The sequence below is a fragment of the Adelges cooleyi genome, unplaced genomic scaffold (assembly GCF_023614345.1).
Source record: "Adelges cooleyi isolate 19-005CV unplaced genomic scaffold, UGA_ACOO_1.1 ACOO_flye_CR_arks_rails_tigmint_CR_PRNA_651, whole genome shotgun sequence".
NCBI classification, from domain to species: Eukaryota; Metazoa; Arthropoda; class Insecta; order Hemiptera; family Adelgidae; genus Adelges; species Adelges cooleyi.
The window spans coordinates 11,420,356-11,432,909 of record NW_026096352.1 but is presented as its reverse complement, the minus strand read 5'-3'; the positions used below and the strand labels follow the sequence as shown (position 1 = coordinate 11,432,909).

At 28.0% G+C, this 12,554-nt stretch overlaps 2 protein-coding genes across 3 annotated transcripts; one reads left to right on the top strand and one right to left on the bottom strand.

Moving 5' to 3' along the window:
- The first annotated feature begins 529 nt into the window (after window positions 1-529).
- On the top strand, window positions 530-6,452 carry LOC126844416 (RNA-binding protein 34). 2 transcript variants are annotated; one of them, XM_050582600.1, is made up of 7 exons: window positions 530-835; window positions 1,011-1,113; window positions 1,509-1,976; window positions 3,676-4,055; window positions 4,489-4,607; window positions 6,007-6,213; window positions 6,342-6,452. In XM_050582600.1, exons 3-7 carry the CDS (start codon window positions 1,963-1,965, stop codon window positions 6,402-6,404), a joined length of 783 nt encoding a protein of 260 aa, XP_050438557.1. In that variant the 5' UTR covers window positions 530-835; window positions 1,011-1,113; window positions 1,509-1,962; the 3' UTR covers window positions 6,405-6,452. The 2 variants fall into 2 exon arrangements, with proteins under 2 accessions (XP_050438557.1, XP_050438556.1); XM_050582599.1 differs by having other exon boundaries at window positions 780-940.
- A 268-nt stretch (window positions 6,453-6,720) lies between these two features.
- On the bottom strand, window positions 6,721-12,087 carry LOC126844415 (DNA repair protein RAD51 homolog 1). The gene is made up of 7 exons (XM_050582597.1): window positions 11,991-12,087; window positions 10,519-10,632; window positions 9,416-9,553; window positions 9,128-9,337; window positions 8,442-8,650; window positions 8,225-8,354; window positions 6,721-7,148 (listed from the first exon to the last, which is right to left on the bottom strand). The coding sequence occupies exons 2-7, from the start codon at window positions 10,615-10,617 to the stop codon at window positions 6,903-6,905; spliced, it is 1,032 nt and encodes a 343-aa protein (XP_050438554.1). The 5' UTR covers window positions 10,618-10,632; window positions 11,991-12,087; the 3' UTR covers window positions 6,721-6,902.
- Between the last annotated feature and the right edge of the window lie 467 nt (window positions 12,088-12,554).

Here is a 12,554-nt window from a genome sequence, read left to right as displayed (position 1 = left end):
ATTTGTATTACCTATAGGCTATAAATTATAAATTATAAAATTATCACAGAATAGATCAAATGAGATATTATCATCATTTTTGAGAGGTTCCTACGATTGCCACGAACCGTCGTTACCACGACATGATGTTACTACGAATATTTGTTTCTGTGCAGTTACCACTAACATCAATAACTTCGAATATACAATTACCGCGATATTAAATTGTTACGATATCAACTTCGATTTTTAAAAATATCGTACCCACAGATATATATATATATATATATATATAATAAACTAGATTGCTAACTAGCGATAAGAATTGAAGCCGACGGTCCGCCATTCTGGTGGGATTTATGTGTGTTATCAATGCATATAATATATATCTGTGTATATAATTATATCAATATTATATATATATGTAACTGTTATAAACATATGTTATTCTCGCGTGATAAGGTTCTAATTCCTACCGAAATGTCGGAAAGTGGCTGTTTCAATCTTCTCTATTGGTGGCATGTACAGTTAGCAATCTAGTTTATTTTATTATATATATCTATGATCGTACCCAAGGTGTATTTATAAATCCGCCTTGATCGTACCATTTAGATAGTTTACTCGCTCTGATAAGTTATAAAATTTGGATCAAGTGGGTAACGAAAAAAATGGTCACTAGGAAATAAAATAAATTAGGACAACTGTCCCATGAAATATTGTGGATTTTGGTAAGAGTGCTGTTATCCCTACATGACAAAGATAAGGATCGTTGTCATAAATCATAATATGGTAAACTTAACCACGTGTTTTGTTCAAATTGATAATGGATATGAGCGAGTCTTCTTAGTTCTTACTTGTAAGTTCTTCGTTAATCTGCTATGCAACTGAATTTGAGTTATGATTATTGAACTTCAATTAATAATTATATTCTAGTTTACTTACTAGACAGTTACCGTTGAAAGTAAACAATTTTATATTATAGTTATCAGTAATTAAAATTAAAACTAAAATAAATTTCAAACTTCCTATAGGTACTAGTTATTTGATTTACAAACAGAAGCGAACTCCGTCTAGAAAGTATGGATAACGACTATAAAGTTGGTGCCCTAGGTGATTTAATTACATCCCTAAAAGGTTAGATTCTATTTAATACTTTTATTTTCAATTTATGATTAAAATCTAAAATAATTATTTATCCAATGTGTAAATATGTACCTAAAACTTCAAGATACTTATAAATATACAATTCTAGAAAAAGTTGTTTGACTCTGATGTCAATTTAGATTTGTTAGATCTATAAGCTTTCAGAGCTTATAGCTCGAACTAAGTTATATACATATTTATACAGTGTTGATTGCCAGTTATTGGTTATCTTATCGCTACAATAAGTCATAAGGTACCTAAAAAATCATCTAATTGACAAAGCAACTATTTATTCATACCATATTTTGTTCTTTAATATGTGGTATTCCTCAGATGTTATTTATGTTTTTTTTGTAATGATTATATTTATATCTTTTATTATTTAGCTCGTAACAAAAAGAATAAAAACTCTACAAATAAGCAATCATCAAAAGGGGAAAAACGAAAGTCTACGGAAACTTCATTGAAAAAATCCAAAAAATTTAAGAAAATTGATGGCACTTCTGAATTAAAACAACCTAAGTTAAAGTCTATTAAAGATAAATCCATTTTGAAACACAAGTCACAAATGACACTATAGCCATCAACTCAGAAACCATTGTACCATTTAAAACTTCAGTAAAAAAAAATAAGAAAATAAAAAAAAATAAAAATGAAGTAAAATCAGAACCTGTACTTGGAAATACTGATAGTACATGTGTAAAAACTGAAAATTTACCTAAAAATGCAGAAAACACACCTGCTAAAACTGAGAATATTACTAAAAAAAAAAAAAAATCTAAAATCGATTCAAAAAATAAGAGTACTATACAAAAGTTGGAAAAAATTGATAGTAAAGAAATGTCTAAGAAAGGGTAAGTTTTTTTTTAATTAGCAATATTGGTATAATCACATTGGTAATGTTTTATTTGGGGTCATTTGAAGTGGCACAACCCTGATCCTGCCTGGTGGGAGATTAGTGACCTTACGCCTTCCACTCATCAAACATTTCAGTGTTTAGTGCTATTTACTTTTCAAATCCATTATTTTTTATAGCTAGAAATTTAGCCAACTAGATTTTTTTCTAGCACAATAAACTCTTTATATGTTTAAACAACTACTTAGGATTTCAATATACTTTTCAATGCACTGCATAATTTGTTATTACTTATAGGAAGTACTCAATATTTTATAAGTTAACATACAAATTTAGTTTAAATTATTGTAATATTGTTATACATAGTACAATTTATTTGAACTATTATGTTTAATAGACAATATTGGTATAAAAAAACCAGCTAAAGTTTTTAAACATACATATTACCATAAGAAAGAAGTATCTATATTGATGATTATTTTTCAACTTTTGTAACGCATATATACTGCGTTTCAAAAGAGAACAAAATTATTTTGCGCATTATGGCTGGCGGCCGCTTTGAGGAAAATTTCTCCCACCCACTCTTGCCGATAATACCCGATGGTTTCTGTTCGAGACACGAAGCACGTTGTGGTGGGAGGTGCTAGGCGGGAGATGTGTGGCGCTGAACGTAAACAGGTTGCCACCCTGTATGTTCTCTTTTGGAAAGCAGTATAGAATCTATTTTTGTGTACAAACACTACTTTAAACGTACTGTTCCTCAGAATTAGTTAATTAATTAATTCAATGTAAAAAACTGCAATTTTTACCTTTTTTTAACTGAATTAATTAATTAACAAAAATAATTTTAAAATTGTGCCACAGTCATTGCCTTGAAAATGTTATGAAGAATTCAAATGTTTTTTTTTTAAATCTTAAATCAGTGTATTCCTAGGAACAGTACGTTTGAAATGGAATGAGTTGTTTTCGACCAAAAATATGCAAGTGTAGGGCCTTTACACATTGAAGACGACTGTTGTGTTTAACGTGGTCTTTATTATTAACTATAGGAGACGACAATATTATTATCGGGCAACAATGTTGAGGATGAATGCCGTGCTTAGCAAAGCACTTGTTATTAGTTCATATGGACGAAACGTTTCCCACCTTACTACATTGCTACACCTTGTACCATTGTTGCTTGGACTGGTGATTTTAAGGCATTCTTTATATAATGTTGTCAGATATGTATTGATATGAGGTATACATTTTTTTTCGTTGAAGTATTTAGAGTACATAAAATAGGTCAAAAACAAATATTGTTAGCATTGCAATATTTTCAATACAATTTGTATTATAAGTATATTAATATGAAAAACAATTTCTTGTAAAACACGGTGCTCGTCCTTAAGATGTAAAATTATTGCCCGTTTTAAACACTGCGATCGTCTTCAACGTAACAATGATATAAAAATATTATCGTCTCCAGTATATAAAAATACTGACCGCGTTAGGCACGGCACCCATCCTGAACGTAGCAATGTCATAAAATTAGTTCAGTCTCCAATGTGGTAAAAAGATTATAACAGTATTAATAGTTTTCACAAATTTGTTAAGACAATTTTATTGAAATTCTGTGCTACATCTAATTGTTGTTCATCTAGAACATCCATTTATTGGTTTCCAGTTTACTCTTATAACTATTTTTATGTTAATAGAGATATAAAAAATACTGACGAATATATAGAAAAGGAATCGAGAACTATATTTATTGGAAATGTACCTGTTGATGTTAAAGTGCCAACTATCAAAGCGCTATTTAAGGATTATGGAGAAATAGAGACAACAAGGTTGAGAAGTGTGGCTGTGAAAAACCTCAATAAACCAAAACGTGTGTCTGTTTTGAAAAAAGATTTTCATCCTCAAAGAGATACTGCCAATATGTATGTACGATTTAAAACTGTTGAACAGGCTAAGAATGCATTGGCCTTGAATGCTACTAAATTTGAAGGGCATACAATTCGAGTAGACATGGCCTTGAATTCTGATCACAAACAGAATAAAAAAAAGGGAGTATTTATTGGAAATTTACCTTACAGTGAGTATTATAACCTTAATTATTTTAAGGTGGGTTTATACGATCAGTTGAATTGCGCAAACTTTTTTGCGCAGTTGCAGTTGTAGTTATATTGAACAAAAATATTGTTTGTAAAAAAATATGTTATCAAGAAAAAAGTAATAACAGTATTGTGTCCCATTTCTATGATATACTAAATGTGAAATTTTTATAACTTTCTTATACGGCATCGCTTAAGTTAAAAAAGGTATATTTAGTTTGTTAAAAAAAAATTATTTTGCAACATGACTTTTCTCTCTGATAATAAATATTGTTTAGAACTAGTATATTTATTTGTATTAATCTATAATTTTAAAATACAAGTCACCAAGGGCTTTTAAATTATGACGAGTTGTACAAGAAATTATCTAAAGAAGTAGATTAAAATTCACATTTAATCAATTTTTTTTTTTAGATATTCAAGAAGATGAAGTTTGGGATTTTTTCAGAGACTGTGGTGTTATATCTGCTGTACGTATAGTGCGTGATAACAAAACTGGAGTATGCAAAGGAATTGGATATGTAGATTTTGAAGTAAGTTTAACAGTATTTGGTTGCCAGCTACTTAATAAATAAAAAATATATTTCTCCATTATTTATAAATTTAAAAGTTTTAAATGTTTGAAAAAGTAGTCCATATATACACTGAAATAAATTCTTACAGTTAATAAAAAAATAAAGGGAAAAAAAAGCCTGCACAATAGGATCGGGACAAAGTAAAAATAGAGCATATTGTCATCGTCATGCAAAAACTGACTGAAGTGACTGACTGACTGAAACTCTAAAGTTTTTATAGTTTTCGTAATATTTTTTTTTCTGTACAATAATATAGTTAAAATAACGCATTTTAAAATGTTATTTCTTTTGGTCACTTCTTGCACATCGTCAATTTTCGCATGACAGCGATGATATGGGTTAACTAGTCGATAGAGATATAATATTGTATAGAGATTTATAATATTGTAAAAATACTAACATAAAAAAGTCCAAAAAAAATATTTGCTTAATTTAAAATTATTATCCTGTATACTTAAAAACATTTTAGTATAATACATTTATTACTTTAAAGTAAACATTAATTTTTGGTAACTTTATTTAATTTTAAACAACTATAGTGTTTGGAATCATGTTTTTTCAAGTATTTTGAGAGGGTTTTCCTTAATAAAAAAACATTGCCTACACAATTTTGAAAAAATAGTAGGTAGGACTAATTTTTAAAAAGTTACAGTATGCGTAATTTTAAGATAGATAATGTGTACATACATTTTTGTGTTTTTCTTGTTTTTAAATGAGTAATATTTTTTATTTTAGGCTTTATAAAGTAGCTTTTGGGTGTAGTTTTCGGTATATAAATCTTTAGACTTGCTACATTAAGTAATCCAAACTAGAGCTCACAATTTGTTACGGCATTGATTATAACTAGTATTATTTAAAAGTATTTTTGATCAATGGTAACAGTTTTAACATACATGTGTATCCAGACTTAACGAATCCGAACCATTTAAGGTTCATGTATTTAAAGTTTGGATATCTGTGTAGTTAATGTTCGAAAATCCTTCTTTTAAATTATGTATTATATTCTGTGTAAAATATGATACAATGTTGCGTCAAATTGAGTCCTAACCCCCTACCCCCAATAGCCAATATGTGCTTGAGTTTTGGTGTAGCCTCCTTCAGTCCTATATTATTTTAATAAATTGCAGAAACTATAGATCTTTCCTAAGAATCAAGTCTTTTTTAAATGTTTAATCGCCATTGAAATGCTGTAAATTTATATCTCAGTCTTTCTCTCTCATAATTTATGCTATCTTTGTGTACTTGTCCTTTTGGTTCCTACTTTATGTAGCCTTGTATTAGTTTGTTTCACTAAATTGTAGCAATATTCTATTAAATCTTCACCAATGTTTTATTTATATTAATTTGTATTTTTTAGTCTAAAGAATCTGTAGAATTAGCAATGCAACTTCAAGGTAAAAAACTTCAAGATAGAATCATTCGTATTAAACGGATAGAAACACATCCAAGTGACAAAATACCACAAACAAGAACTAATTTTAAACCTATTCCTTTTAAGAAACCCCAAAGTAGTAACAAAGGTCAATCTTACCAAGGAGAAACTTTAAAACCAAAATTCAAAAAGGTATAATTGCATATAAATGAAAAAAAATTGTCAATAATTTAATCCTCGACTTTAAAAAATTTATCAAACAACATTCGTGCATGCTACCAAGTTAATCTATGGACTATACATTTTTTTGTTTTTTTTAGAAACCCAAACCAACCAAAACTGATTTAATGAGAAAGAAAATAGCCAAGAAGTTAGCTGCTTGACTTTATTTGACAAATTAATTGCTATTAATAAAACAAATTTACTTTAAATTGTATTTATTTAGTAATCCTTTACACCGTTATGTAAAAAATAATTGGAAGGTATGTTATTTAAACATAAAGAAGTACACACTGGTGAAAAGACAATGTAGTATTTTGTTTTACTTGGAACACTTACTTAATAAATTGATTTTTATTATCTGGTAATGAATAATACAATTAAATTTCTCCACTCTATGTTTTACAATAATAGAGGATGCATATAATTTTTTTTTTTTATTTTTTTTTATTTCTTAAAATATCAGTCATAAGAAAGAAATAGATACATTAAAATTTTACTTGGTTATAAAATATACATATATACAAGATATAACAGTCATTATTAAGAATAATAATTTATTCCTTATCATTCAAATGTCGCCAAGTATGATTCTGATCAAACATCTTATGCTTATTAACATGAATAAAAATTAAAACTAAATTTAAACTTAACTATATTAATTATTCTTTGGCATCGCCAATACCATCTGCATTTATTGCAAACATCGCTTCTGATTCTGGTAGACAAGGAGAATCATAGATTTTGCAAATCCTGGTTTCTCCTCTACCTTTGCGTAAATACAGTCTAGTTGTTGATGCGTGTGCCATTATGTTTCCTCCGACAGGTTTTTTAGGATCAGCAGCAAACATTGATGCTCCATCGACTTGAGCTACTACTTGATTAGTTATTACAACAGCAACTCCAAACTGAAAAAATTTGGATTAGTTAAAAAATATTTTTGTATATTCTGGAATTTTGATAATGTATATATTAACTATGTATTAGTGTATAACATTCCATCATTATCAAAATGGATAACAAAGTCGTTTGAAATTAAGAATACCTAATATAAATAGTATCAGTCAAGTGCTTTAATAAGAATTGTAATGTAGTCATTTATTGTGTAAAAACAAAATTTGACAGTATAATTGTTTTGGTGGACAAGTACCGAAACATCTAAAGTAACTTTTTATTAGTAATGTACATAATTGAATGTAAAACAAATGAGAACAATATTCAAATTTCATTGTAAAATAAATTCCTATTTTGTATACAACATAACTGGGGCATTGAGGAAAGTTATTGGTTGATTTCATTTCAAAAGGCTGAGCCAGTAAGGTGGTTGCATGCGGTCTGATTATTAAACATTTAAGACCAAAAAGCAAGACAAAAGTACAACTACTTAGAATGGTCCGAGTTCAATTCTGTAAAGATACGAGTTCTTTGGAAACTTTACTAAGTTATGTAGAAAACAGATTTTTGATGGTTTTAAGTCAAAAAATTTGGTTTAGATATTGAAAAAATTGCAAATTTTATTTATTTAGTTCCAAGAAACTGAAATTTTTAAATGAAAATCGGCTTCCCACATAACAATTAAGTAGCCAAAGAACTCGAATCCTCATTACAAAATTGAAATTGGACAATCCTATGTAGTCAAATGTTGTCTGGCTTTTAGGTGTAAAATAAACCTAAACGGCTTTTACTTATAGAAAAAATGATTTATATTAAAAATAATACCTTGACCTTATACAAATTAACCGGTAAATTAATTGACATGGTCGACATTTTTTTAAAACCTCTTTTTTTCTTAAATATTGTCTATAGAAAACTTCTTAAAAACAGAGCGCATGCAATCCCCATAAATAATTTAGATTTAAATTTGTAATATTATTAAATAGGATCAGAGAAATATATTATATTATAGTCTTATTTCTAACATAATCAAGTAAAAACAGATAGCAAGATAAAAATTACTTCTACATTTTTATAATAAAAATCTTACTTCATCGGCAAGACGCAACAACATTCTGAGAAATCTGGCCAAGTGATTTTGTCTTGCTGATAATTCTCCTCTGCCAGAATAATCAGTTCTGTACAAAGCCATAGAACTGTCTACAATTAACAATGCATACCTAGAAAGAATATATTTAAATTCTAAATTAAAAAGAAAAAATACTACTTCCAATTAATTATCATGAAAAAATAAATTAAAACAAAACCTGGATTCAACCATCATAGCACCAGCCTGCATTAACAATTGTGTTTGCTGATCTGAGTTATAAGCTCTTGCGTAAGCTACATTATCAAGAACATCACTCCCAGTCAATTTATAACGCTCAGCCACGGCAAGTAATCTTTCAGGTCGAAATGTACCTTCAGTGTCAATATATAAGCACTTTCCTTCACCACCATTTTGATCAATAGGTAGCTGGAATTATTATAATTGCATTTATTTATTTATTAAGAGAAAATAAAAATAAAAATGATTAAACAAAAATTATCGTCACGCAATATAATTATATAGCAACACTAAAATGGATCATATAGGTATCCAGTCCATTAATTGTCAAATTGAAAATGTGTTGTTCAATAAAAGAATATGGCGTAATCTATCTCTGCATATTTAAAATATAGAAGTTTAATCTGTAACAGCAAAAATGAGTTTAACCAGCAAATATGTAAATTAAAATACCCTAAAACATTGAGTAGAAAATTATCTCGGAACCAAAATTGAATAGATATAAGTTTAGTAAAAAATTTGATACAATTTATAAAAATAAAAACTTAACGAGTCATTTCAAAAAACTACAAAAAGTAATATTCACTCTTATAAACCCAAGGTACAGATTTATGAAAAATAATTTATTCATTTACCATTCATTTTTAATTTAAAAAAAATAATTACCTGACAGGTCACAGCTAACGTATGACATAATTGAGTTTTACCAGTTCTAAACTCTCCAAATATTTCTGTTATTGAACCTGTTTCAATACCTCCACCTAACAAACGGTCTAACTCTCTTGATCCTGTAGTCAACTGAATTATTTCTGAGCGTTTCTGGTGAAATTCTGTAGCAGTAGTAAATCCAATTGGAACCATTTTTGACGCTTCTGCCTGCCATATTAATTCAAATACATTTACTAACAACTTAAAAGATTAGACACATGGTTTCTATATAGATTTATTATTTACCAAAATTTTATCAGCTTTCGCTTCGCTTATGCCTTTGATTGTAATTAAATGTTTCTTTGTGGCAAAAGCTATGGATTCCATAGTATGATAACCGGCTTCTTGAAGTTTTTTAATATCGCCACTTGTAATTCCTTGACCCTTTATCGTAATAGTTAGTGATTAGCATAATTAAATAAATTTAAAAATTAAGATTTCACTATGTTTCTATAGAATAAAAAAAAACATTTATAAGGAAGGAACTATATATTATGATAAATTAAGTTGAAGGGTTTACAGATAAATTTCATTTATAAACAAAAATTAATTCTTTTAAAAAGAAATTAACAAATAAATAAAAAGCAGTACAGTGGGATCGAGGCATAGTGGAGATGGAACATATTGGGGCGGGGAGTTTACATGTCTATATGAATTGTTACAACTCAAAATGATAAAATCACTATCAAATAAGCTCCTTGATGCGAATCTATAATGGTAGAAATACAAATATTGATAAAAGCATTGTACCTAATGACAATTATGTGTTTAAAAATGTATTTTCAATATTATGGTGGATATTTTTAGGGTTGATCGTCCGTTTATAATAATTTATTGCTATAGTAGTTTTTTATTTCATTTTTTGTGAATCAAAGTTTATCGGTAGTACTATGTCTAAAAAATATGCAATACAAATTGGGGACTAATACAATTAAAAAATTTATTGTACGCCGTAATTTTAAGTTAAAAATATGTAAATTTTCTCGATTTTGAAGGGGAAGATGTGAATTTCTTATATTTTTGGCTCTGACAATACCTTTTTGGTTTTATTTCAGTTGCTTCATGAGAAATTGATTCAGCGGTTTAGAAAATATTGTGGATCCAGACACAAAAAAAATAATAATAATAACACATCATTGTAAAAAGAATAAAAAATACCTTTTCAGCTATGCATCGAAGATAAACTAAGTTTATTTTTGTTTACAACTATAAGCAATTAATCTAATGGAATAGGTTAAAGAGATTGTAAACAAAAAGTTCTATCAAACTTTTAAAAATTTGTTAACACTTTTTATTTCAAAAAAAGGAGATTAATAAAAAAAATGTTTATTTTGAATTTAAAATCTTACTTCTAATTTGGCTATTGGTTGTGGTCCATATTCTTCATTATCTTCTTCAGTTACCTGGACAGCAGCTGTATGTGAAGACTGAGCGGCTTGCATAGCCATTTTATTCTTCGATAGCTATAAAATGAATAATAAAAATGACTCATTTTTAACAATTGAAAATAAATTAAAGAAAACTATACAAAATTAAAAGAAATCATAATTTTCATGAACTCAATAGATCACAGACTTGATATATTATGTAATATATATTTTACATCCAATCATACAAATCAACTCCTCATAGTTTTAATAAGCATTAGTTACTTTCAGACTTAATAACCAACAAAAGAACCATATTATAACTTTTATTTTAACAGCTACAACAACTATAGTTATTGTAAGTTATGTATGATTAAGTGTTCATTTAACATTTAAGTTTAGAATTATAGGTTTGGTAGTGTAGGTTAGGCTTTGTCATTAAAATTCGCAGCTGTTTACCCAGCGACATTAGACAGAACATTACTCTATTAGCTGTTAACTCGAATTATAAAATGTCACACATTGATGAATTAATTATAAATAGTTAAATTTGTTTTTATTATTGAAATTTAAGATTAAAAAATGAACAAACTTATTTTTTTTTTCTAATTGCTATCATTATAAAATTGTATTTCAACTTTTTTAACATTGAAGTTCATACATGAAAATGTAAAGATAGGATGTTTTAATGATTGAATGATGAAATGTATTAACTGTTTTTATACCCTACACATATTTTTTATTGTTTGTCCAACATAACCACTTTTTAGCTATGCGGCATCTCATTATCCTACACAAAACAAAGCTCAGTGCATAAGTGAACCAAGTCCTTAGTTCATCTCAAAACCGCAAAATGACAACATGTCATTGTTATCCAAAAAACAATTTAGAAACCATTTACTGGACATCAGCTGTGATGGACTTGGCTCATTTATGTGCTGAAATCTCTATTTATTGATACAATTAAGAAAATATGAATGTTAAAAACATACTATTTACACCTAAATATAAGTATAAACGTTTTTTTAAAAATTTGATACCCACATACAATAGTTTTTAAAAACCAACTACATTATATTTAATCAGGTTAAAGCCTAATAGTTAAGACATATTAACGCTTGACCATATGTCACTTGGAGTATAATGCATCAATTATAACTATAATTTATTTATTTTAAAAATGTGATGGTTCAACAAATATGCCATACTATACGTAAAGATTATATACGACATAATTGAAAATTATTATGCTTAAGTACATTGTTATTGGTTTGTAAAAGATATTGGCCAACTAACATTTTATAAATTTTGTTTAATAGCTAAATCGAATATGTGACAAAAAAGACGTGTATTTTTCTACGTCAATAACTTCCAATGTGTTTATGTTCAACAAATGAACAATAACAAAAACATAACTATAGTAGTAAGGGTTTAATATACATTTGAAAACTTACCTAAAGAAAATCAATAAGTTTCAACTTGTAAAATGTATACTTAAATGCGCCAAATCCTGTCCAAAATAATACAAATCACAATGACTCTGGCCGTAGACGAATGAATACAGATTACAGATTACTAATTACAATAAACCTATATCTTGCAAAAAAGGTTTTATCATAATAAAACAGATAGGTTGACCAACAACTTGTGTTGTCAATTTTTACAAAATGTCTACCAGTTATTCCCCGTATAGATACACGGCCCCCCGTGACACCAGCAACCATTTTGCGATTATCACACGTTATTGATATACCTTGCTTCTTTGTTTTTTTTTTTGATAGTACTGTTGTGTACTCAAATTCAAATAATCAACGGATCCAGATGTGACAACGACTATTGGACAGAAAACGACAGATAACCAAAAGGGGAAACATCAAATAGTACAAAAAATCCAATTCCAACTTTTTCCATTTCGGTGTGTCATGATGTGTTATCATGACTTTTTGTTTGTAGTTTTCACCATAGACCTTTCTTTAAACATAGAAAAAACTAGAACAGAACCTAATGGCTATAAATAA